Below are 25,646 nucleotides of genomic sequence, written 5' to 3' on the forward strand. Positions count from 1 at the left end.
GTGGTCATTTGTAGTATAGCACTAAGACAATGCACTATAAGGAACTGTGAATGAGAATAAAATCAGTTTGGTGAAATGTTTTGACCAGTTTCCTACACCATTGCTGAAGATGTCATGATTGAAGTTTTTGGACACACGTTGCTGGTACCCATGTACTAGAGGCTGTTCTTGGTACTGGATATAGGCAGAAAGCAAGGCAGATAATGTTTCTGCCATCATAGAGGTTGTATTTGGATATGGAACAAACAGGAGTAAGTTGACAAATGATGTCAGCTCTGTAAGGGCAAATACTGTTGTCTGTCTGGTTCACTGCTATACTATGGTTCCTGAAATACGGTAAAGGCAAATCAGTCTTTCTGAAATAAGTGGATATAATTTCAGAGATATGCTAGGAAGAAGTACAATAAGGGGAGAGAATGACAAAAGTTGGACAGATCAGGGTACAGTTTCTCATCACTGCCAAGCTCATTGACCTTGCCCTCTCTGGGGCTTGGTCTCTGCATGGACAATAATGCCTACTTAGATTTGTCCAGTAGGTTAAGTGTGATGAGATCCCACTTAGCACAGGGCCTGGTATACAGGAACTCTTTTGTAAATGAACCTGAATGTTTGGGTTCATTCTGGGCTGTGAATTGAGCTCTTAGGTTGTTTTAAGAGCTGAACTAATTTCTTCAACTGCTAAATTGAGGCTGACTTCAGACTAGAGATTAGACCTGATTTGGTTGAAATTGGGTCAGGGAACAGCCAAGTTTACCAAACTAGCCATCTCTCTGGCTTTTCCTTCAGTAGTTCAGAGTTCAGATGATACTTCATTTAATTGAGATGGCAGTCTTTATTCTTTTGACTTTTGCTTTTATGGAAATACAGGTTGAACAGGTGGCACTGACTAGAGTTCTCCCCTGCTTCTGGGTAAAGAGTAGTGAAGTGCCTGGAAGGACATATTTCTTTTGATATTCTGCATGTGAGCAACTTCAGCTTCTAGAATTTGCTTTCTCCTGTGACTTATACTATAGCAGACCTGGTGCATCTATTCTTGCCCAGATGGTCTCAGGAAATATTCATGAACTGACCAGTATAATGGATGTGATGTCACTGTATTTAAGTGGTAAGGCACATCACTTTGAATGTTGTAATTCTGCTACTGTGTCCAGCTTAGGGGCCAGGTTGGTGAGTCAGAGAAGACACTTAGGCAAGACACTTGCAAACATAGGACAGTTAAATGTTAGTGAAGACCCAGACGAGAGGAGAGGGGGTGGGAGTGCTGTTAGGGAAGGGCTGCTTAAACACTGAGTTAAGGAGAGTTTATAAATAGTGATAAATCATTTACTCTTTAACCCTTCTCTTTGTGGGGGAGGGAAAACTTTGTGGTTAGAAGAAGATACCAAAGAAAGATGAAATCAGGAAAAATGTAACTTTGAAAGGAAAAATGTAATTGGAGGGGCCCTGAATAATTCTCTGCAGTGTGCTTACAATTGTCACCATGAAAACAGCTTGGTTTTCCTTCCACTAAGGTCATGTTCTCAACATTTCAAAAACAACTTTTTTTGTTTTTCCTTGCAGTTTTCTAGCAGGTTTTGAAGTTCTTGCTTGAGAGCCCTCCTTGGATTATTGTGGATTCAGCTTAACATCAACATGAGGCTTAGATGCCCACCTCAGTTCCATCAGAACAGATCTAGGTAATTCAATAAAATGTGCATAGTACGTAACTGGTTAGGAATAATAACCAATGGCTCGTAATGCTTTTGTGCACTGTATTTGTGGACTAGTGTGAATCTGCAAAATAGGTTTGGGTCCTTTGAAAAAATGACTTCTTGTGAATCACAGACATAGAAGACAATCATCGTAAAACACCTAGCCTCTTCTAGCTTACGACTGGGAGTCTATAATTACGATGCACTTATTCTAGGTGTGTCCACCTCAAACCTATTAGGGTACAATGACAGGTTATGCTTTGTTAAGAGACAAGCAAACGTATAAATGAATCCGGCTATTTTCTCTCCTCCATTTCTAAAGCTATAAAATACATAAACTTGAGCAGAGATAGCAAGGTTTATAAACAGACTTCTGAGTTATCACTGTTACGTAAAAGCCTGTCACTGAACATAGGGGGACAATTTCAGACAGAAGATAGATAACAGTTGTCTTTATGGGCAAAAATGCTAGAGAACAACAAAAAACTTTTGAAATAGGATTGGGCAAAGAAGACAATGCAAGAAGCTACTTTTGGTAATGTTGGGTAGAGGATGTGCTCTTGAACTTGGTTCTTCAAGGGTATACTTTTATAATCTACTCTAAAATTCACTATCATGTGCTTCCTATCCACTCTAAGCCCTTGAAAAGCCTCTGGTGCTTACAGAAGCTTCAGGAAAGGCTTGTAATCTTAGTGACTGCTTTGAACTGCCAATGGACACACCTGTAAGGGGCAGTGAAATTGAAATCCCTGCTGGAAAGTCTTTTTTTTTTTTTTTTTTAAGTACTTTTAATCAGGCCAAGACATACATACATACATATATATGTATACATATACATATACATATGTACATATACATATGTATGCATATACATATGTTTTGCATATATATATATATATATATATGTAGTATGTATATATGTGTGTGTGTGTGTGTATTTTTAGTCCCTGAAGTAATCTGCAATGTTTACAAGTTGCCTTACTCTTTTCTCTTAATAGCTACGTTTTCATTTTCTTAACATGTGTATCACTCATTGTTATCCTTTTAAAACTGATAAATAGATGGATGTTGACCACATTCTATAAAATTCCCTTTTCATATAAGTATTTGAAGTATAATAAATTCAAATTCAAAACAAATTCATGATACAAATTCAAAACAAAGCTTACTTGGAGATAACTTTCCTCTAAGACACACTTCTGCACATTAACCTATCTCTAATCTATATACATAAGCCAAATAAGCTTAAGCTATTTAAAAAAAATTTTTTTTCAAAGGAATATATACACAGCTGAAAAACCAGAGACAAGTACTCCCAACTCTATTATCTGTTTCTTCTAGAATTTACCTGGTTGACGCGACATAATATGCATCTACTATCTTCTGAGTTAGCATTTTAAGACATTAGCTGCTGATTTCCTGTTAGTATCAGGTGAGGATTTAGCTTTCTTAAATTGCTCCTTTGCTTAAGTCACTCATTTTTTTCCATTTCCCTTTTGATATAGCTGTTACTCCTTTTTTTTCCTTTGTACTTTTTTGGGTTGTTGTTAAATCAGTAGTTAGAAATTATGCTCATAACTTTAAAAAAAAATTTTTAATGTTTATTTATTTTTGAGAGAGAGACAGAGCATGAGCAGAGGAGGGGCAGAGAGAGAGGGAGACACAGAATCTGAAACAGGTTCTAGGCTCTGAGCTGTCAGCACAGAGCCCAACATGGGGCTCGAACTCAGAACAGAGAGATGACTTAGGCTGAAGTCAGACTCCCAACCAACGGAGCCACCCAGGCACCCCTATGCTCATGACTTTGGTACAACTTTATAGGTCATTTCTCTATCTTTACTTTAGCATATCGAAACCTTAGTTTATCATAGTGTTTGTTTCTTAGAGCTCTTTATTATAATTTCATAGTTCCTTTTTTCATTTTGAAAATAAAAGGAGTGACGATAACGTAATGTCTACGTCTGAGAAGAGATTTAGATACACATTTGAAAAGAAAGGGTCACAATTCAGAAGAATAAAGGGGAATATGGCAGTGAGGGAAACAGAAGGTAAGAATTTTGTTGCTTCGTGTGACAATGTTGTCATTCTAACAGCTGACTGTCCCGAGGTCTAAGAAAGTAAAACCTTGGTTTGCAGGCATAATTCATTCCGGAAACATGCTTGTAATCCAAAGCACTCCGTATATCAAGGGGAGTGTCAAGAACCATTTGCTCAGTTGTGATCATGTGACATTCGGCGACATGTACTACTGGTTTTGCAAGACATCACTTGCTTATCAAGTTAAAATTTATTAGAAATGCTAGCTTGTCTTGCAGAACACTCGCTCATAGAACAAGATACTCGCAATCCAAGGTTTTACTGTAGATGCTTCCAGTGCTGGGCTTTTTAGTGGAGACTTGGAACCATCAGAAGAAAAGACTACCTTGAGAGATGATGGAAGAAAAACCTCCTGTGACTTGGTCTTCTATATTCTGCACAGTGGTTTAATTTCATCACTACCTGCTCCATAAACTGTGACTTAGATATATATACAAATTCATATAAATGAATTATCAATTCTGCCTGCTGTTATTTAATTTTTAGTAATATTAGAACGAATGTATTTTTACATATTTCAACTAAGTCTTGCCCTGATCTTTAAGCTCATCTTGCCTGTTTTCCTAGGCAAATGCTCTTCTCCCCTTACTAATGTAATGCATCATGTATGCCTATATATTATTTCATTTACTGACAATCTTAGTACAGTATTTCTTAAACACTGTTAACTTATTAGCTGAATTTAAACTGCTCAAAGCTAATTAAGAATGCTATAAAATGTAACCAGGGAATATAAATGCTTAATATTGTCATAGTAAAAAAATACTGGAAAATGTGTCAGAAAGTACCCCTTTAAATCATTCCCAGAAAGTCTTATTAAGAAATTCCTTATAGATTCATATAAGCTTTTTATCAGTTATGACCTTTCCTAATTAGCCCAGAGTTAAATTTCTTTTTGAACTTAAAACACTTATTAGAAAAAAATACTGATTTTTTTTTTTTTAAGTGTCATATAGTTCCTCCACTCTGCCTCTCCAGCTCAATTATTTTGAGTTATCTTAATTTTGTTTTGTGGATGCAATGTCTTATTTTCCTAAAGACACAACAAATTTTTTAAAACTTTTCTTCTATTTCATATATCTATCTATCTATCTATATATATAGATATAGATATATCTATATATATAGATAGATAGATAGATATTCTCTTTGGTTTGATTTCTGCCTTTTTGGTAACTTTTCTTGAGTGTCTAGTAATCTTTGGCTCTGTTCATATTTAAAAGTGAGGAATTAAGCTAATAGGAAGCTCTGTTGACATGGATGGGGCTTATTAACTTTTGGGTTTTGATGCAGGTTAATTGGATCATAAGATGGCTTTTTTAAAAGTAAGAAATAATTGATGTATAACATTGTATGAGTTTAAGCTGTACAAAGTGTTAGTTTGATACATTTATATATTGCACTATGATTACTACAGTAACATTAGCTAATGCCTTTACTATGTCATTTTGTATTGAGACCAGTTAAGATTTAGTCTTCTAGTAACTTTGAGGTTTATAATATAGTACTGTTGACTGTAATCACTTTGTTATACCTTAGATCTCTAGAACTTATTTATCTACTTGTTGTAAGTTTGCCCCCTTAAACAACATCTCCCAAAATCTCTATTCCCTAGTCCCTGCTAATTACCATTCTACTCTCTGTTTACAAATTCAGTTTTATTCATTTATTTATTATTTATTTATTTTAATTTTTTAATGTTTGTTTATTTTTGAGGGGGAGAGAGAATCTGGTGGGGGAGGGGCAGAGAGAGAGGGAGACACAGAATCTGAAGCAGACTCCAGGCTCTGAGCTGTCAACGTAGAGCCTGACGCAGGGCTCAAACTCATGAACCGTGAGATCATGACCTGAGCTGAAGTCAGATGCTTAACTGACTGAGCCACCCAGGCACCCCAGTTCAGTTTTTTTAGATCCCACATATAAGTGATATACAATATTTGTCCTTTTCTGTCTGACTTATCTCACTTAGCATAATGCCTTCAGAGTCCATCCTTGTCACAAATGGCAGGATTTCCTTGTTTCTCATGGCTGAATGATCCATCTTCTTTATCCATTCATCCATTGACAGATACTCAGATGATTGCCATATCTTGGCTATTGTGAATAATGCTGCTGTGAACATGTGTGCAGATATCCCCTCATGATACTAATTTCAGTTCCTTTGGACATATACCTAAGAGTGGGATTGTTGAAACTTGTGGTAGTTCCATTTTTATTTATTTTTTTTGAGGAACTGCCATACTGTTTTCCATAATAACTGTACCAATTTACATCCCCACCAATAGTATATAGGGTTCCCTTTTCTCCACATTCTTGCCAACATTTGCTATCTCTTCTCTTTTTGATAAAAGGCATCCTAACATGGGGAGGTGATATCTCATTGTGGATTTGATTTTCATTTCCCTGATGATTAGTGATGTCAAACACCTTTTTATATTCTTTTTGGCCATTCGTGTGTCTTCTTTGGAAAAATGCTTTTCAGGCCCTTTGTTCATTTTTAAATTGGATTTTTTTGTTTTTTTGCTATAATATGAGTTCTTTTTTTTTTTTTTTAAGTTTATTTATTTTGAGAGAGAGAGAGAGAGAGTGAGAATGGGGGAAGGACACAGAGAGAGAGACAGAGAGGAATCCCAAGCAGGCTCTGCTTTATCAGTGCATAGCCTGATGCGGGGCTTGAACTCATGAACTGCAAGATCATGACCTTAGCCAAAGTTAGACACTTAACTGAGCCACCCAGGAACGCCATGAATTCTTTTTTTTTTTTTTTTAAGTTTATTTATTTATTTTGAGAGAGAGCAAGTGAGCAGGGGAGGGGCAGAGAGAGAGGGAGAGAGAGAATGCCAAGCAGGTTCCACGCTGTCAGCACAGAGCCTAACACAGGGCTTGAACTCGTGAACCATGAGATTGTGACTTGAGCTGAAATCAAGAGTCAGATGCTCAACTGACTGAGCCACCCAGGCACCCCTCAGGTCTTACATTTAAATCTTTGATCATTTTGAGTTACTTTTTGTGAGTGGTGTAAGGTTAGGGGTCCAGTTTTATTCTTTTGCATGTGGATATCCACTTTTCCCAGCACCATTTATTGACGAGACCATCCTTTTCCCATTGTGTGTTCTTGGCACCCTCATCAAAAATTAGTTGACTGTTTATGTGGGGGGTTATGTGTGGGCTCTCTGTTCCATCCCATTGATCTAGCTGCCTGTTTTTATGCTTGTACCATACTGTTCTGTTAAGTATAGCTTTGTAATATAGCTTGAAATCAGGTTTTATGATATCTGTTCTTTCTCAGGATTGCTTTGGCTATTGGGTTATTAGCTGGCTTTTTCAGTGTGTTTCCCAAATATCAGCATCTATAAGGTTTAAAAAAATAAACTTAAAAAATTTAGAATAGTTTTACTTTATTATTATTATTATTTTTATTTTAATTTTCTTGATGTTTGTGTTTTAGAGAGAGAGAGAGAGAGAGAGAGAGAGAGACAGAGTGCGAGTGGGGGAGGGGCAGAGAGAGAGGGAGACACGGAATCTGAAGCAGGCTCCAGGCTCGGAGCTGTCAGCACAGAGCCCGATGCAGGGCTCAAACGCAGGAACCATGAGATCATGACTGAGCTGAAGTTGGACGTTTAACTGACTAGGTGCCCCTAGAATAGTTTCAGATTTACAGAAGAGTTGCAGAGATAGTACAGAGTTCTCGTATACCCCCATACCAAGTTCCCCTTATTGTTAACATCTTAACATTAGTGTGGTACATTTGTCATAATTAATGAACCAATAAAGATAGATTATTATTAACTAAAGTCCACAGATTATTTAGATTTCCTTAGTTCTTAACCTAATGTCCTTTTTCTGTACCAGGATCCCATCCAGGATACGTTGTTACATTTAGCTGTCCTATCTCCTTGGGCTCCTCTTGGCCATGACAGTTTCTCAGACTTTCTTGCTTTTGATGACTTCAATAGCTTTGAGCTGGACTGGTCACATATAATTTTTTTAAGTTTATTTATTTATGTTGAGAGGGGGGTGGTGTAGGGGCAGAGATTGAGGGAGAGAGAGAGAATCCCAAGCAGGCTCCACAACATCAGCAGAGAGCCTGATGCGGGGCTTGATCTCATAAACTGAAATCATGACCTGAGCTGAAACCAAGAGTCGAACATTTAAATGACTGAGCCACCCAGGTGCCCCTGGACTAGTCACATACTCTATAGAATGTCCTTCGGTTGGGACATTCAACAGAGCCTGGAGCCTGCTTTGGATTCTGTGTCTCCTTCTTTCTCTGCCCCTCCCTTGCTTGCTCTCTGTCTCTATCTCAAAAATAAATATTTAAAATTTTTTATATTTTTAAATATGTTTTTATTTATTATTTCTGAGGTATCAGCACAGAGCCTGATGTGGGGCTCGAACTCACAAACTGCAAGATCATTACCTGAGCTGAAGTCACACACTTAACTGATTAAGCCACCCAGGTGCCCCTATTCAATTACTTCTTTTTTTTTTTTTTTAATTTTAAAAATGTTTTTATTTTTGAGAGAGAAAAAGAGAGCAGGGGAGGGGCAGAGAGAGAGCAGGGGAGGGGCAGAGAGAGAAGGAGACACAGAATCTGAAGCAGGCTCCAGGCTGCGAGCTGTCAGCACAGAGCCCGACGCGGGGCTCAAACTCACAAACTGTGAGATCGTGACCTGAGCTGAAGTCAGATGCTTAACCGACTGAGCCACCCAGGTGCCCCTCCTGAATATTTTTTTAAATTCACATACATTAAATTCCTTCTTTGTGCTATAAAGGTCTGTGGGTTTTGACAAACATTGCATTATGTATTTACTGTTACAGCATCATACAGAACAGTTTTACTGCCCTAAAAACTTCCCTGTGCTTCACTTATTCAATCCTCTTCTTTAAATTTTAAGTTTTATTTATTTATTTTTGGAGAGAGACAGAGACAGCATGAGTGTGGAAGGGGCAGAGAGAGATAGAGAGAGAGAGAGAGGCGGCGGGGGGAGAATCCCAAGCAGGCTCTGTGCTGCCTGCAAAGAGCCCCATGTGGGGCTCGAGCCCGTTAAACCATGAGACTACAACCTGAGCTGAAATCAAGAGTCGGACACTTTACCGACTGAGCCACACAGACACCCCGTTAATCCTCTACTTTAAACCCCCTGATCTGTTTATTGTCTCTATCCTTTTGCCTTTTCCATATCTAAGGACATTTAGTTTTACCAGAGGAAAAACTGGATCCCCTGACTCCTCCCAGGGAGGGAGGAAGGGGATGTCTATAGATAGATGTCTGCTGGCAGAAACTGGGCAGAAAGTGGTTTGGGGGTCTCATTGCCTATTTTGAGGCTTTCACTTGGAGACCGCATTTTCAGTTTTGTGCCCCATTCCCACTTCCCACGGTGCCTGGTAGTCCTGAGTCCAGAGGCTTTGGGGTTCCATCTCTCCAGTGAATAAAAGCCCACTCGCTGGTACGGGTGGTGGTTGGTTGGTCACCCTGTGCTCTAGGTGGAGGGGCATACTTGATGCATGCCGCTTTTTTTCTTCGAAAGATCTCCCATTTTTGGCACTATGTCTTGCCTCCTGCTCTTCTGAGGTATCAGGGCCTGCAATTCCCGAGCATTTCTAGAGTTGAAAATGTCTTTTCTCATTTCTCAGCAAGGTCACTCTCTGCAAGGTTTCCTCTGCTAAGCTAGTCTCTGTCGGCTTTCTACCTTTCAAAATTACATTAAGATCTCTTATTAATCACTATTTCATTTCCTTTTCCTGGTGGGCTTACCACATGTTTAACCAGAAGTCTCATTTGCTTTTACGAGTTTGCTGGTTTGTGCAATTGAGGTTGTAACTACTCCGAAAAATGTTAAAAGCCACACGGATTGAATTTTCTTGTGTGACTGGTTTCTCTTTAACATATACAGCTGTTTTTAAAGTTTATTTATTTATTTTTGAGAGAGAGAGAGAGAGAGTGTGTGTATGAGCAGCGGAGGGGCAGAGAGAGAGGGAGGAAAGCATCCCAAGCAGGCTCTGCACCACCAGGGCAGAACCCAGCCTGGGGCTCGAACTCACGAACTGCGAGATCATGATCCGAGCCGAAATCAAGAGTAAAACGCTCAACCGACTGAGCAAATACTGGAGCCCTGCAAATACAGCTCTTAATGTAGAGTTGTGATAAAAATAATTGTGTGCAATTTATTTTTTTATGAGCATTTCCAATCCCTTCTGGGTCAGGACTAAACCTTTAAAAAAATGATCAGTAGCATTCTTTTGAAACTTGCTGAAGTTAACGTTTCTGCTTCATTTGTGGTTGCTCCCATAGAGACACCATAGTAACTAACTCTTGGCAGGGCTTGGAAGTTTCTACATTGACTTTCCTGTATGGAAGTTTGCTCTCTCACACACACTCTTACTCTTTTGCAGTAAGTGGAATACCAGCAGGTTAGACTGATTTACATTTTGGACAACTTAATTTTGGATTTATCATTAAAAAGAATATGGAGCAGAATTCAAGATCTATTTCCTTTTACTGAACAGGAATAGAATATTTATAAAATTCCTAATTGTTCCAGTCATGCCAGTAAATGGAACTGGTACCTTCTAATGGTTTACGGTTATGCTTTACTGAAGGTGTTGAATGGGCTACATGCATTTTCTTATTCTTTTTTTTTTTTTTAATGTTTTTATTTATTTTTGAGATAGAGACAGAGCATGAGCAGGGGAGGGGCAGAGGGAGAGGGAGACATAGAATCCGAAGCAGGCTCCAGGCTCCGAGCTGTCAGCACAGAGCCCGACGCGGGGCTGGAGCTCACGGACCGCGAGATCGTGATCTGAGCTGAAGTCAGATGCTTAACCGACTGAGCCACCCAGGCGCCCCGCATTTTCTTGTTCTGAGGGACCAAATGGGATGAAATGAAAGAGCAATTTTAAGAAGGGGTCCCTACCCAAGAAGGGGCTTGGATTAAAGAAATGTTTCTCATGTACCTACTGTGGGCCACATGGATTCCTTTGTGATCTCTTTTACTTTGGAGTAGCTACGAACCCTTTGCAGATATGAACCTAGGGCCTTCATCTTCAGTTGAGGGCAAAGCCAAAGTGGGATCCCAGGGCATGTGCATTCTCCATTGTGCTGCCTGGGGCTTTATGCTGCTTTTCCCAGGTTGGGTCCCGTGTTTCCTTATGCTTTGCTTCCAGGTTAGCGAGAGTCAGTATAGCACAGTGGCTAAGCATGGGCTCTGAAGCCACACTGCCTGCATTCAAATATTTACTCCACCATGTACCAGTTGGGCCCTGTGCCTCAGTGTTTCCACCTGTAAAATGAAGAGCATGAAATGATAGTTGCTCGGGCAATTAATATTGTAAAGCACTTAGTATACACTATAAAAGTGTTTACTAAAGAAATAGGTACATTCGGGGCGCCTGGGTGGCTCAGGCAGTTAAGCGTCCGACTTCAACTCAGGTCATGATCTCACGGCTCGTGAATTTGAGCCCTGCGTCAGGCTCTGTGCTGACAGCTCAGAGCCTGGAGCCTGCTTCGGATTCTGTGTCTCCCTCTCTCTCTGACCCTCCCCTGCTTGCACGCTGTCTCTCTCTCTCTCTCAAAAATAAACAAAAACATAAAAAAACTTTTTTAAATAAATTGGTACATTCTGTTAAACTTCTAGTCCTCCTACCATGCTCAGTACTTAAAAGAAAGCAGGTATTATCTTTAGGCCTTTCCATAAGGGAGAGTTCTATGGAAATGGAGATGTGTATAGAGCTGAGAGCGTTTCCCTTCTTACATGAAAGATTTGGGTCAGATGGGTAATATCCTTTAATGGAAATGTCACTTAGCGGTGCCCACCCTCGAATGGGTGCTCTTAAACAAAATCTAAGTGCTTATAAGACTCACACCCAGATATCCTTGAATAGCTACATAGAAACTTAATAAGAGTGAAAAATTCTAAGTTGTTGGGCTGGAATAATCAGATGAGACTTGGCGCAATGTTTTGTCTTTATTCTATAAAGTGAGGAGAGTGAGGTACAGGACTCCAAATGTATGTGATCTTTATAATGGTTAAACTCAGTTTAGTTGGCTAGCTCAAACCTGGAATGTAGGTGCAGATGTGCTGACATTAAAAATGGAAAATGTAACAGGTGAACATCCTCCGATATTGTCTGCCTGAGGAAAATCCCCAAGGCTGCCTATCTGTGCACATAAGCAGCCATGAGATTGTAGGGACCTTCGGTCAGGGCTTTGTGGTTTTTTGTCCACTGGCCATTGTAACCTTTTACCCCGATGGTGAATAAATCAAGGACGGTCGGTGCCACGCTGCACCGCAGAGGTGACTTTTTTTTTTTTTTTTAAGTTTATTTGTTTATTTTGAGAGAGAGAGAGAGAGAGAGAGAGAGAGAACCATTGGGTAGGGACAGAGAGAGAGGGGGCAGAGCATCCAAAGCAGGCTCCTCTGTGCTGACAGCACGGAGCCCGAGGTGGGGCTGGATCATGACCTGAGCCCAAATCAGATGCTTAACCGACTGAGCCACCCAGATGCCCCAAAATTGAGGACTTAAGACAAGTATTGTTATCACTTGTGGGCAGGTAATCTGCCCCAGGATGTCATCCCCAGCCTGTACGGACTCCGGCATAGCACGTCTGTTTCAGAATGCCAACGATTCCACATGGTTTGGGGAACTGAATGGTTTCATCAACTGAAGGTTAACTTTTGTTTGCTTGGATAATAGACAAAGTAAAGGAGTGAAAAGAGAGTTCATAGTCTGAGGGGTGAACAGACTGAAAAGGATGGGGTTTCTCAATCTGGGAGACAGTTTTATATCAATCTGAGGGAAGTATCTGGAGTAATTTTAGTCAAATGCTGTGTGCTTACACTAGACTTCCAGAGGCCCAGTCACATGATGGATGGGTAAAGAGCGCTGACTCGAGAATCGGTGGCTTCTGAAGAGGCCGCAGTTGAAGGTTCTTTCACCAGGCAATTGTTTGGTAATCATTTTGATTAATGAGGTTGTGTGGCAGAAAAGCAAACAAAGCTGAGGCGGTTAAACTGAAGATCAGGTATATGTGGGAGCGAGAAACATTGGGGGGCTCCCGGCAGACCTGCCTTAACATTAGTTCGGTTGCTAATTTGGGGAAGCATTTGATTAATATTTGGGAAGTTATGGTCAGGAATTCCTCCATTTGTTACTTCCCCTCACCGGGAAGACCTTGTTGGAATGGTATCCCTGTATGTAGCTATCCAAGTGGTCGGAATTTTTGACAACAGTCCAGCGGAAAGCTGGTGCTATTAAAAGGTATCAGTTGAGTATCCATTGCAGGGAGGAAGACGACAGGCGACATTATGTATCAGTTAAAGGCTAGGCCCTGGAATGAAACTCCTGGGTTTGATTCCTCACTGCACCGTTCACAGGCTTTGTGATTTTGAGTCAGTCACTTAACCTTTCCGGACTTCAGTTTTCCCATCTATGAAATGGGAACAGTAAGTGCTCCCTCCTTGCTAGCTGCTCTTGTTAACACTACAGTTGTTACTGATTTTGTTAGCTGACCAATGACTGCAGGAAGAATGCAAGGTCTAAAGTACCCACACGCTGGCCCCTTTCTGGGTCCTTCTCACATCCAGTATGAGTGAGATGAGTAAACCAAATTTCTCAGTGGCATGAGACATTTCTGCCTCTGACTTCAGTCTTTCTCTCCGGCAGCAGCTTTCCGGTGAGCACTGGTGACATCAGTCCATTCTTTCTCGTGTATATTTTTTTCCTGGGTCACTACCTATGTAATCAAGGTTTTCTGGCTTATCACTGTGACTAGATAAACTTTTATTGGTTCTTTTCCATTACCATGGGCTGTTGGCCAAGAGATCTGATCTGTCACAAATGGAGGGATTTGCCTCAACATTCTTGAAATCTCCCTGACCAGGGCAATGTTTTAGTCTTAATTAAGACAGTGCTACGGAGGGGCAGGGAGTCAGGAGTTACATCCCTGGATTGAGAAGAAAAGGACAAAAGAGAAAAGGCTGAGACCAAACATTTGCCGAGCAGTTCAGCTGGTTCAAAGTTGGCTTTGTTTAACGCCCAACTTCTCGGATTTTCCTCGGCTGAGTGGGCTTGGTGGAACGCTGGCTTGAGAGTGTTGCTTAGCAATGGTATTTTGTGGCACCCAATTCTCAAAGAGTCAAGCAACCCATCACCTGCCTCCCCTCCACCAATCCTCAGCTGCCGTCCCAAGCCTCCTATTAGACAATCAAATGTATGCTGGAGGGAGGGACCGGAGCGAGGGGGCGAAGTTTAATCATTGAACTAAGCAGCCTGGAGGTATTTAATCTGTAGCACCTAGTTCCTGGAGGCCTCCAGCCTGACCGGGAGTGGGCAGCACTCCAGAGACACGGGAGTAAACACTGCACAGAAATCTCTGCCCATCTCAGGAGAAACCAAACTTGGAAAAAATGTTTGCCGTACACTTGATGGCATTTTACTTCACCAAGCTGAAGGAGGATCAGATCAAGAAGGTAAGGACTCGCAAAGCTCAGAGATACCTGGCTCATTCTTGACTGAAAGAACTAATTGATACCGTGGCTGCATCCAAAGGGACTTAAGCAAGCTTATTAGAGAAGACCCAGGGAGCACAGGACCAGCAAAGAGCTCACGGAGTGGGGAGCGGAGCAAATCTCCCACAGGCTGGGCATTAGACATTGTCCTCAGTCTTGCATTTCACTCTGCACTTCCTGGCAGATATCACTGGGTGTGGATGAGGCAAAAGTCTTTAGAAAGGTGAAAGACAATCGTGTTTGGTGTCAGGGATGTTTGAGGGGAAAGGCTACAAAGGAGGGGAGAGAAATTTTGAGAACCTTTCAAGTAATTCACATGATTCTTCATGTGCTTGAAAGAATAGAAGCATGGGAACCAACCAAGAGGGATGTGGGTTTTGATGTACAACAGTTGAAATATTTACTATTGCCATGGCTGTTGGCCAATGGTAGGCTGTGCATTATTCCGCCACTTTGCCCACGAAACCTCTCCACAAAATTGATTCCAAGGTAGGCTGCTTAAAAGTTGCCAAGGCTCACCAGTCTCTGCTGGCAGCCTGGAAGGAGCCCAGCCTGCCACACCAGCCACTCCAGCTGCCGGAGGCAGCGCCCTGGGCACCAGTGTCTCTCAATTTACAGATAACAGAAATCCTCTCAGGAGGCGGACTTAGCCAAAGCCACCCGAGTATTTAAGGTGGAGAGAGGATTAAACCCAAGTCTCTGACTCCCCTAGCATTCTTTCCATTGTGCTGTGATGCCTCCAGGCTTTTCAAACACAGAGAGGAAGCATGGTCCCTTACAGCCCTCATGTGCTTGGTGGGATAAACCTCCACTAAATTCTGTTCATTAGAGAATTGGGTTAGAAGTTATAGCAAATCTTAAAGTATTGTGAATCAATCTGATTTAAGCTGTCTTAATTTTCACTTATTGATTAGTTTCATGGAGTCCTCTACTGGCTTCTTGAGGAGGTAGAAAAGTCCTAAAGAGTACAACTTAAAGATTCACTTTCCATTATTACCTGCTTAGTAAAGAAGAAACCTGCATGCATCTCTACAAAACCCAAGAGAGAAGTCTTTGGAACCTTTCCATTTGGTTCTGCGAATTAGTTTCATTTCCTTGGTTCCTTTTGTTACATCCTAGAATCAGGTGGGACCTGCTTGTCCACCAGCCCCAGGTTGCAGCCTCCACGGATTTGTTCGGGTCCTCTGCGAGGAGGGTGAGCCTTTGTCAGGGCCTGAGGTTGACCCTTCCCATCTCCCTCCTCTCTCCCCTTCCAAGAAAGCTGAAGAGTGAGCTGAGGAGGGATAGTCAGGAGCACCTTGTGGCCACCTGAAGTAACAGGTGACTGGGATAGTACGGACATCTGGTTTATTGGTTGCTGGATGAGTCACAGGTTCTGAGAACACAGGCTCGTGCCCTCCTCCACGTGGTGTAAACACACCTGGTCAAAAGGCACAGGCCCTTTCTTTCTCTCCAGGGTCAGGTAGTCTATCCCCTCCTTAGTTTCTGTGCTTCCTGCCTCCAGAGTGTCAAGATCCTGGGCCATACTTGCCTGGGAGGGTTACCGTTTAGACCCTGGAACAATTTTTTTCAATCTCCCTATACCAGTGTTAAAACAAAGACCAAACAAAATAAAACCAGAAGGGAGAGAGGGAGGGAGGGAAGGAAGGAAGGAAGGAGGGAAGGAAGGAAGGAAGGAAGGAAGGAAGGAAGGAAGGAAACACCACTGTGATAACTTCTTTTCCAATTCAATATATTGATGTTATTTGACCTACTGAGAACATTGGGCTGACTCTGGTCACTGACCTGCAGACTGTTCACTCATAAGAGAAGGGCTGGTTAGGTTTTCAGTATGTACTTTTTACGGTTCAGTAAGTCAACATTACAAAAAGGGGAAATGTTACCTTTATTCCCACCCCTCTCACAAACACTGTCAGATTTGCCCGGTGGAAGCCGTTATGGTGTGTTTTTACAGTTGTATTTCTAGCTCATCTACAATTCTGACTCTTGTGTCCTTCACTTATTGTTATATTGTAACCACTTGCGTCCATTTCTCCCATTTCTTCATTATTATCATTTTATTATCCTCTGATGTTCAATCATGTTGGATATACTGTAACTTAATCTTTTCCCTCTTGTTGGACATTTGGCTACTTAAAAACATGTTTTTTAACGTTTATTCATTTTTGGGAGACCGAGAGAGACAGCGTGCAAGCGGGGGTGGGGCAGAGAGAGAGGGAGACACAGAATCCGAAGCGGGCTCCAGGCTCTGAGCTGTCACCCCAGAGCCTGATGGGGGACTCAGACTCACCAACCGTAAGATCATGACCTGAACGGAAGTTGGATGCTTAACCAACTGAGCCACCCAGGTGCCCCTGACATTTGGCTACTTTTGAAAACATTTTTTAACAGTTAAGATATTGTTATGAAAAACACTGGAATGTGTTTACTGTTATCCATCTTTGTGATCATCATAAGGTTAGATTTTCAGAACCGAAATCACTGGGTCAAAGAGGTGAACCTTTTTATGACTCTTGATTCATATGGGACCTTTGGACTAAGTGATCTCTAAAGTCACTTCCGGCTCCCACATTCTGTCATTCAGCAAGTCTGAGCTTACATTTTTGAATTTGCTCTTCTATGTTAAATGTACCGTGTGTTGGCTCTTTTGTTTAGAAGATATCCTGTTTCACGGTCTCAGAGTCTTTCCAAATGTGTGCTTGGTTTTCTGCAACTCAAACACCCTCCCTTAGTGCCTGCAAAGGATGTGCCTGGTTACACAGGCCCCAAATCACCTGTTTGGATTTAAAATACAGCTTTCCCTCCCCAACATATGTTTCATTTTTCCCGTCTAGCTACTGCACTAGGTCCTGTGGGAGGTACAAAGAATAAACAAGAAATTGTTGCTAAGCTGACATTCTTTCTGTCACGACTTGAGCTTAGTGAAACAGCAGGAGCGGAAACCCACAGTTCTGAAGGACTCTTAAACTGCAGCTGGCAAATGACCCCAATGGGGCCTCAAACCCATGTCTTGTACGTGAGGGATGACACTATGGGGACACGGGAGAAGTTCTGTTGGGCGCTGAGCAAAATGAGCTGTAGGTCCAAGGGCGCATCTCAGGGTCCTTGGGGTGGAAAGGGAGCAAGTTTAGTTCCCGTGTAGTACATCTCACCCTTCCCCAAGCCCCAATTACTTGGGTCACGTCCCTTCTGTCGGTTTTCTCCGTGTGTGTGGCTGTGCCAACCAATTAGTCATAAACAGACTCAGGGTGAACAGGAAGCCCTTAATGAAGCATGACCTGGTTCCATCCTATCTCCTCAAATACACTGAAAGCCCAATTGTCCTTTTTGCTAATGGCTCTCTGATGGTTTTCTGGCCTCTCCCTGGCCCCCAAGTCCCTGGAGCCATGCGCCATTTCACTGGCTTGGGTCTCCATATTGTCCCCAGCCTAAGCTGGGACGCCGCCCAGTAGGCCTGGCTGATGACTAGGCACCTGTCCTGTGATAAAGGTCATGTGGCCCCTGCACTTTCCGTGTAATGTCTCTGTTGGGCTCCTGTGTCCTGCACAGAGCTGTGAAGCAAAACCAGGCAAAACCAGACTGGATTCTAGTCCCACGGCTGCCATTCACTTACAGCTCTCCCAGTGTTGCTTCATGACTCTGAGGCTTGGAGTCCTCATTTCTCAACCAGAAGCAAGAATTCTGGCCTCACCTGGCTGCCTCAAAGCCACGTCAGGGAGATTGAACGAGGTTGCCTACATGAAAGCACTTTGTAGACTGCAACGAATGTTCTTAGCCTTTGAGAAAAGTGTGGGAGAGTGATTCCTCTAGGAATGTGCCGGGATCAAGTCTGCTTGTGACTTGGGTGGGTGGAGAGGCTGCTCAGTATGTGTACATAAAGCAGGAGGGGCAAATACAGGGCATCTGTGCCACTGTCCCTACTCGTGACCCCCTCAGTCATCTGTTCCAGTAAGCCCTGGGAATCCAGGCTGTCACTACCAAATGATGAGCATTACCATGAAGAGGAAACTGTGGTACTAAGCACAGCCAGAGTGAGTTTTATAGTGTCCCTCCATTAGGGCAGTGGTCCTTTGCCCACTCATTTGAAAATGAGTGTTTCCCACTCATTTTCAGGAGCTACTGGGGCTGGCTTTAAAAATTAAACTTCATCTTGGGGCGCCCGGGTGGCTCAGTCGGTTGAGTGTCCGACTTTGGCTCAGGTCATGATCTCACGGTTCATGGGTTGGAGCCCCGCGTCGGGCTCTGGGCTGACGGCTCGGAGCCCGGAGCCTGCTTCGGATTCTGTGTCTCCCTCTCTCTCTGCCCCTCCCCTGCTCATGCCCTGTCTCTCTCTGCCTCTCAAAAATAAAGAAACATAATAAAAAAAATTTAAAGAGAAATTAAACTTCATCTTAATTAGAACCTCAGTTAAAAGCAGAATGACAATTTAAGGGACTAGAATTTAGAGACTGCAATTGGAAACTAAATTTAGCTGAGCTTCCTAGCAGCCCATAAACAAAAGGAAACAAGTCTGGATATATATTGTCATCATTGGAAGTGAAAACTTCTGTGCTTAGGAATTTACCTTTCAAACTATAGCTAGTCTTTTGTAGTGGAGAGGCAATGAGACAAGGGTGCAGGCCCTGGGCTAGGAATTAGAAACCCTGAATCCTTTGTAGCTTTTGCCCCTCTATTGTCCCATCAGAAAAATGGGAGAATCCTTTCTTCCTCAGAGCTCACCCTTCAGAGGAATAAATTCCTACCTCCCAGCCTTCCAATCCATTCTGTTCTTCCAATTCCCCACTTTGTCTCCAAGATGTGAGGGGTCAGGCAAGGAACTTTTGGGAATCGACATCATGACTGTCGATGTCCCCAGAGTCAGAAATGCAGCTTCGTGATGGGAGTGGAGGACAAGCACCCCTAACAGGCAACCCTGGTCACCCTGGTGTCTGTTCCAGGTGGACAGATTCCTGTATCACATGCGGCTCTCCGATGAGACCCTTTTGGACATCATGGCTCGGTTCCAGGCTGAAATGCAGAAGGGCCTGGGGAAGGACACCAACCCCACGGCCTCCGTGAAGATGCTGCCCACCTTTGTCAGGGCCATTCCAGATGGCTCAGGTGAGTGGGGCTAGGGGCTGCCAGGGACCCTGATCTCCCTGCTTTCTCCCTGGCTGATGGGTACCTGTCCCCTGGCTTATCTCTCCAGCCCTCTGTGCACATTCCTCTCCAACTCTCTCTGCTTCAGTCTAGTCAATACCAAAAGTTTTGAACCAAAGTTCAAATGTACCCTGCTTTTTCTCCGCTCACCTTGGCCCCACACATTTTGTTTATTCACTTGCTGGGGCATCCAACATTCTTCCTCTCGTGAACATCAACCTGGCTCTTCAATCTCAGGGTAGCGGTCACTGCCTCCATCTAGGAAGCATTCCCATGCCGGGTCTCCCTACTGGGCCAGCGCTCCCTGAGGGCAGGGTCTGTTTCTTCTTCACCACAGTGTTCTGAGCACCTAGCGAAGTGCCTGATGCACACTAGGCCCTGAGATATTTGTTGAATGGATAATAAGTGGTGTTTCATGCCTAGGTATCTGGATTCTAGGCCCAAGGTGGTAAGTAATGGAAGATAAGGTGATGTAGTGGGAGGAAGAACAAATGACAGTTCAAGAAACCTGGGTTCTAGGCCCATTTCTTGGTGACCTTTGGCCAAACGTTTAGCCTTAGTTTCTTTATCTGTAAAATGAGAGAGTTGGCCTCTGTGTTTGTTTTCTGTTTTCTGCTATAATAAGTTACCACAAACGTAGCAGCTTAAAACCCACCCAAAATTTATTCTCTTACAGCTCTGAAGGTCAGAAGTCTGAACTGGGTCCCACTGGGCTATAATCAGGCTGTCAGCAGGGCCACGTTCCTTCTGGAAGCTCTGGGGTAGAATCTCTTTCCTTGCATTTTCCGCCTGCATTCCGTGGCTCATGCCCCTTTTTATCTCCAAACCAGCTGCGGAGCATCTTTAAATCTCTCTCTGACTCCGATCCTTCTGCCTCTCTCTTCCACATTTAAAGACCTTGTGATTACACATTAGGCACACTCAGATAATCCAGGATAATCTTCCAAAATCAAGGCCAACCCATGAACAGTTTTAATCCCATCTGTAACCTTAATTTTCCCTTGCCATGTAACTAACATATATATAGGTCTGGGGATTAGGATGTGGAGATCTTTTTTTTTTTTTTTTTTTTTTTTTTTTTTTTTTTTTTTTTTTTTTTAATTTTGAGAGAGAGAGAGAGAGAGAAAATGAGCATGAGCATGAGCCTGAGGCAGGGCTTCATACCACAACCCTGGGATCATGACCTGAGCCGAAATCAAAAGTCAGATGCTCAACCGACTGAGCCACCCAGGCATCCCAGGATGTGGACATCCTTGGGGAACTATTGCTTTGCTGACCATAGCCTAGAGGTCTCTAGAGGGAATCCACAAGTTTCCATCCACCTCCTCCATTCTCAGCCTCTGGGCAAAGCCACAGGAGGGACAGGAAGGGTAGACAGGTGTCTACCAGGCACCATCTGTGGTCAGAGGTGTTACTGTCCCTTAAGAACCCTGAGTTGTAACTATTTTGCCCAGGTCAGATGAGAACACTGAGGACCAATGAGCTCCCCCAATGGCAGTGTCCCAGTGCTCCCACCAAGCTCCAGAGAGGGCTTTGGGGCCCTTGAAGGAGCAGGGACTGAAGTTTAGGAAACTCCCAGGGGCTTTGATTGGATTAGCTGGGTTCTGGGCCCCTGTGGGCCAATGACTGGGTCAAGGTAGTTTCTGCCATTCGAGAGTTCTCCGGGAACTGTGATGTGAAAGTCCTATTCCCTCAGTGGTGGCTGGGTGACATGGTGGACAATTACTCACCCTGGAGGGACATAAGCTTTGGAGAGAGACAGTCCTGTTTAAAAAACTCTGCTGAGTTCCAGATGCTGTTCTATGAAAGTGCCTAGGGGACTGTGGTCCTCGAAGGGTCATCCAGGGCCATTCAGAGTAAGCATCTGAGTCATGGGTGTGTCTATGGCGGGAGGCACCAGGGTGAAGTCCTCCCAGCTTCCTGTGCTTTGGTTCTTCCTGCTGAGGTGTGTCCCCAGAAGCGAGGGAAAGTGACTTTGATGGTCTGGAGGCTGTGGGGATAGATGCGTCTTCCTGGCCCTGGCTATTTCAGGAAGGTTTGGAAGTGAAACTGACAAGTCTTAGAAACCCTCAAGCCCGGAGGTACCTCTCCTCAGAGCCTCTCATCATATAATAATTCTCACCGGTGATCCTGTTGCAGTGAGGTCTTGGGACCCAGAGTCCCTGGAGCCAAGTGGCCTTGGTAAGTCCCAGGACCACTGCACTCCTGTCTGCATCAGTAAAAGATCAGGGTTGTTAGGATCTGATGAAGTCATGTGGAAGGAGTGCTTTAAAATCTCGCAAATATTGCCCCAAGTCTTGTGTGGCTCCTGTGAGCTGGTGGTGTAATTTCATGGTTACTAACAAAAGCAAACAAATAAAATGCTGCTAATTCACTGGGACCTCCATTTCAAAAATGTGTGCAGGTGCCAGAGAAATCCTGAGTTCACCTACTGTCTGTAATTCCCTTCCTTTTATCCAAACCTACCTGAGAGGGGGTAACTTGTTAGAGCTTAGCTCCCTCCCAGTCTTTCAGTGAGGGAGCTGCAACTGACTGTTCTTACAAAGTGCCTTAAAAGTGTTAGCATTTGTGCCTTATCCTCTACCAGTCACGAGGGAAGGAGGACGGGAAGTGCCCATCACATGATTGTGACGGTGATTGTGATGCTGTAGGCCCGACTCCAGATGCTGCTACTGAGGGGGGAGCCTTGAAGGGGAGCCCAGGGGGCCTGACGTAGTCAGCTGATATGCCCAGGGGGCTGCCCTAGAACAGGGGTCCCTTGCTCGCCTGAGTATAAGACTCAGCTGCGGGGCGCTTGGGTGGCTCAGTCATTAAGCATTTGACTTCAGCTCAGGTCATGATCTCACAGTTCGTGAGCTCGAGTCCCACTCTGGGTGAGCATGAGCCCTGGGTGAGCCCCACTTTCTCTCTCTCTCTCTCTCTGCCCCTCTTTCACTTGTGCCCTCTCTCTCTCTCTCACAACAAAAAACAAAAAACAAAAAGACTCCCCCGAAGCAGTTCCTAAATGTGGTGTGGTTTCTCAGGTCTCTTCCCCTGGAGATTCTGCGTCTCCGGGAATCTACACGTTCAGTCATCGTGCATCTGTGGGAACAGGAAGGAACAGGGGCATAAACCCTGGGAGTGGCTTAGGAGAAGGAAACCCTGGAGCCTCGGAAAGGTCACAGAATCCGCCTACAGAGGCGGATTGTCAAGGCAACCTCACTCTCTTGGGAGATCGTTATCTTTTTATTTTTAAAAAATTTTTTTTGAGATATAATTGGCACCACATTGTATTAGTTTCAGGTGTACAACATGATTTGATGTTTGTATATACGGCAAAATGACCACCACAGTGAGTCTAACATTTGGCAACACATGTAGTGACAAATTTCTTTTTTTCTTCTGATGATGACTTTTAAGATCTACCCTCTTAGCCGTTTTCAAATACGCAACACAGTATTATTAACTATAGTCACCATGTTGTACATTACGTCCCCACGATTGGACAGTCATGATAATCTTCATAATTGCTGTCGAGATCCTGACGGCCCCACTGCCGCTATTGTCTCTTCTTCTAGGTAGGTCCTCCCTCCCTCAGGTTCCAACGAGTCCTTTCTCTGGGGTCAAAGTCACAGAAGGGACCATGCCAGGTGGTTTCCATGAAATTGCATCTTGAGTCACTGGTGGAGCCAGGCGATTGCACACCGATAAGAGCACCGGTGTCCAGAGGAAGGGATGAATCCATGCTACCCTACACTGGGTTTTGCATATCACCTCCAACCCGAACCGCAGCACAGGAAGCTCCTCTGTTATGAAAATCCTCCAGTCTATTCTGACTGGTGCTGGAGGCATTTTCCCCAAGTCTCCATCAGAGCTCGGCACTCCCATGCTTCAAATCTTTCTGTGGCTCCCCCTCACCTTCTGGATAAAGCTCAAGCTCTTTGGGGTGGGGCAGTTTTTCCAGCTCTTTCCTAGTTTATCCCGAGACTACCTGCGAGCCTCATTTCTGTCACACCTCCCTCTTTCCTCAGAAGCAGACCCTCCTTTCCCTATGTGAGCTCATTCCTTGGCTCCAGGTTTCCTCCCTGGGACCTCCTCTGGCCGGCTGCCCGCCTCCCTCCCTCGCATTCTTCAGTACTCGGCTCTTTCCGCCTCCTCTGTGGCGTTCACTCCTGCCCTCCCTGTGCCTTCCTAGCACATGGCGTGTTATCTGGCACAGAGTCAGTGCTCAGTAAGTGTTCATACAAGGATTGTGTGATCTTCCCTATTTCCTACTTCAGATAACATCTGTGAAAGCATCTCTTGTTTGGTACGTGATGAAGGCTAATAAAAATTGCACAGTATCAGGTCCCTGGATTCCCTTCATGAATAATAAATGACTCCAACAGGCTTCTTTGGGGGCTGATCTAGGGAGATAAGAATCTTTCTGTCCAAATAATCTCCACAAAAATAAAAGATCCAGCTGGCTGGGTCTATAAATGACTAAGCCCGTGCAACTCTAACTGTGGTCCAGAGACCTGCAGCAGAGACCTGGGAACTTGTTTAGAAATATAAAGTCTCGGGGCGCCTGGGTGGCTCAGTCGGTTAAGCGTCTGGCTTCGGCTCAGGTCATGATCTCACGTCTGTGAGTTCAAGCCCCGCGTCGTGCTCTGTGCTGACAGCTCAGAGCCTGGAGCCTGCTTCTGATTCTGTGTCTCCCTTTCTCTTTGACCCTCCCCCACTCACACTCTTTCTCTCTGTCTCTGTCTCTCTCAAAAATAAACATTAAAAAAAAAAAAGAAAAATATAAAATCTCAGGGGTGCCTGGCTGGCTCAATTGAAAGAGCATGCGACTCTTGATTTCAGGGTCACGAGTTCAAGCCCCATGTTGGATGTAGTGATTACATCCATATGTACATACATACGTATATATACATACATTTTTTTAAAACCCACAAAATCTCTGAGCCCACCTAAATTGAATCATGTAATCTGCATGTTAAAATTCTTGGGAGATTCACATGCACATTGAAGTCTGCAGAGCACTGCTCAGGAGGGCCTGTCTCTAGATCTTTAATGCCAGGAACGGAGAACCCAGGCAAGCCAGGTCAAGAAAGGAGGTCTGTTGTACAAAGACACAGAAAGCAAAAAGGAAGACACACAGGATCTCGTGAATCTGAGGGCACGAACCGTGGTACACTTAAGCTGCAAGGGAACTAGGAGTCAGAATTTCCCTCCGTGGTTTCGGCCTACATATATAGGGCCACCTTGGCTCCTCAGCAGACCTCTGGTTTGGGGCACCTTCCACTTTGGTTTTTACCACCAACTAGCAATTTCTCACTGTGTTTTATTTCATATTTCACAAGAAGTAAATCTGAATGGCCAGCTGGTCCCTGTATCCATGCAGCTGTGTCTAGGGTCACACGGTACAAAATAAGGCCACTTGGGTGACCAGATTTGTGGTCATGGAGTTTCACTTACATGTGCCTTGGGTGTATGTATATCATGAAGCATGCCTAACCTGTAGCCACTTGTCAGGCACAGATAATTCTATACGAAGGCTTGTTGGTTCAAGAGTTTGTACACCTGCCTTCCTATCCCGCATCTGTGGCTGATGCAGACACTGGCAAGAGTCCTAGCAGAAATTCTGGCTGGATCCCGAGTTGAAGTCACCAAAGTGAACTGCCTCAACCTTTTTATTGTTATTATTTATTATTATTATTATTATTAATTAATTAATTTATTTATTATTCCCACCTTTTTATTAACAGCATCTGCCTTGTACTGGGCTGGGTCTGGCCCCAAATATGAATATCCTTGGCCCCTTAAGGGCTATCATTTGGTCCCTGTCTTTTTTCCCTTCTGGAGTCTTTTCCCTCTGCCCATGAGACTGAGCCTTGTACAGGGCCGGTTTCTCTTCCCTGCATACCTCTCTGCCTTTTCCTTCTGCCTTACCAGCACTTTGCCCACTCTTGGAGTATCTGCTCTCAGCCTGGTTGTGGCATGCTAGAATAGACTCCATCCTCAAGGCCCATTTCTTCTTTCTTTCTTTTCTTTCTTGTCTTTCCTTGTCTTTTCTTGTCTTTTCTTATCTTTTCTTCCTCCCTCCCTCCCTCCCTCCCTCCCTCCCTCTCTTTCTTCCTTCCTACTTTCCTTCCCTTCCCTTCCCTTCCCTTCCCTTCCCTTCCCTTCCCTTCCCTTCCCTTTTCTTTTCTTTTCTTTTCTTTTCTTTTCTTTTCTTTTCTTTTCT

At 43.6% G+C, this 25,646-nt stretch overlaps 1 protein-coding gene across 1 annotated transcript in view; it reads left to right on the plus strand.

The window, feature by feature from the left end:
• Positions 1-14,089: 14,089 nt before the first annotated feature.
• HKDC1 (hexokinase domain containing 1) overlaps positions 14,090-25,646 on the plus strand; it is a 48,926-nt gene continuing 37,369 nt past the window's right edge. The window contains exons 1-2 of the mRNA XM_049645167.1: positions 14,090-14,260; positions 19,237-19,399. Coding sequence (XP_049501124.1) covers positions 14,198-14,260; positions 19,237-19,399 — 226 coding nt within the window. The 5' untranslated portion in view covers positions 14,090-14,197. The remainder of the gene's footprint in view (positions 14,261-19,236; positions 19,400-25,646) is intronic.

Source organism: Panthera uncia, chromosome D2 (genome assembly GCF_023721935.1).
Source record: "Panthera uncia isolate 11264 chromosome D2, Puncia_PCG_1.0, whole genome shotgun sequence".
Lineage (NCBI taxonomy): Eukaryota > Metazoa > Chordata > Mammalia > Carnivora > Felidae > Panthera > Panthera uncia.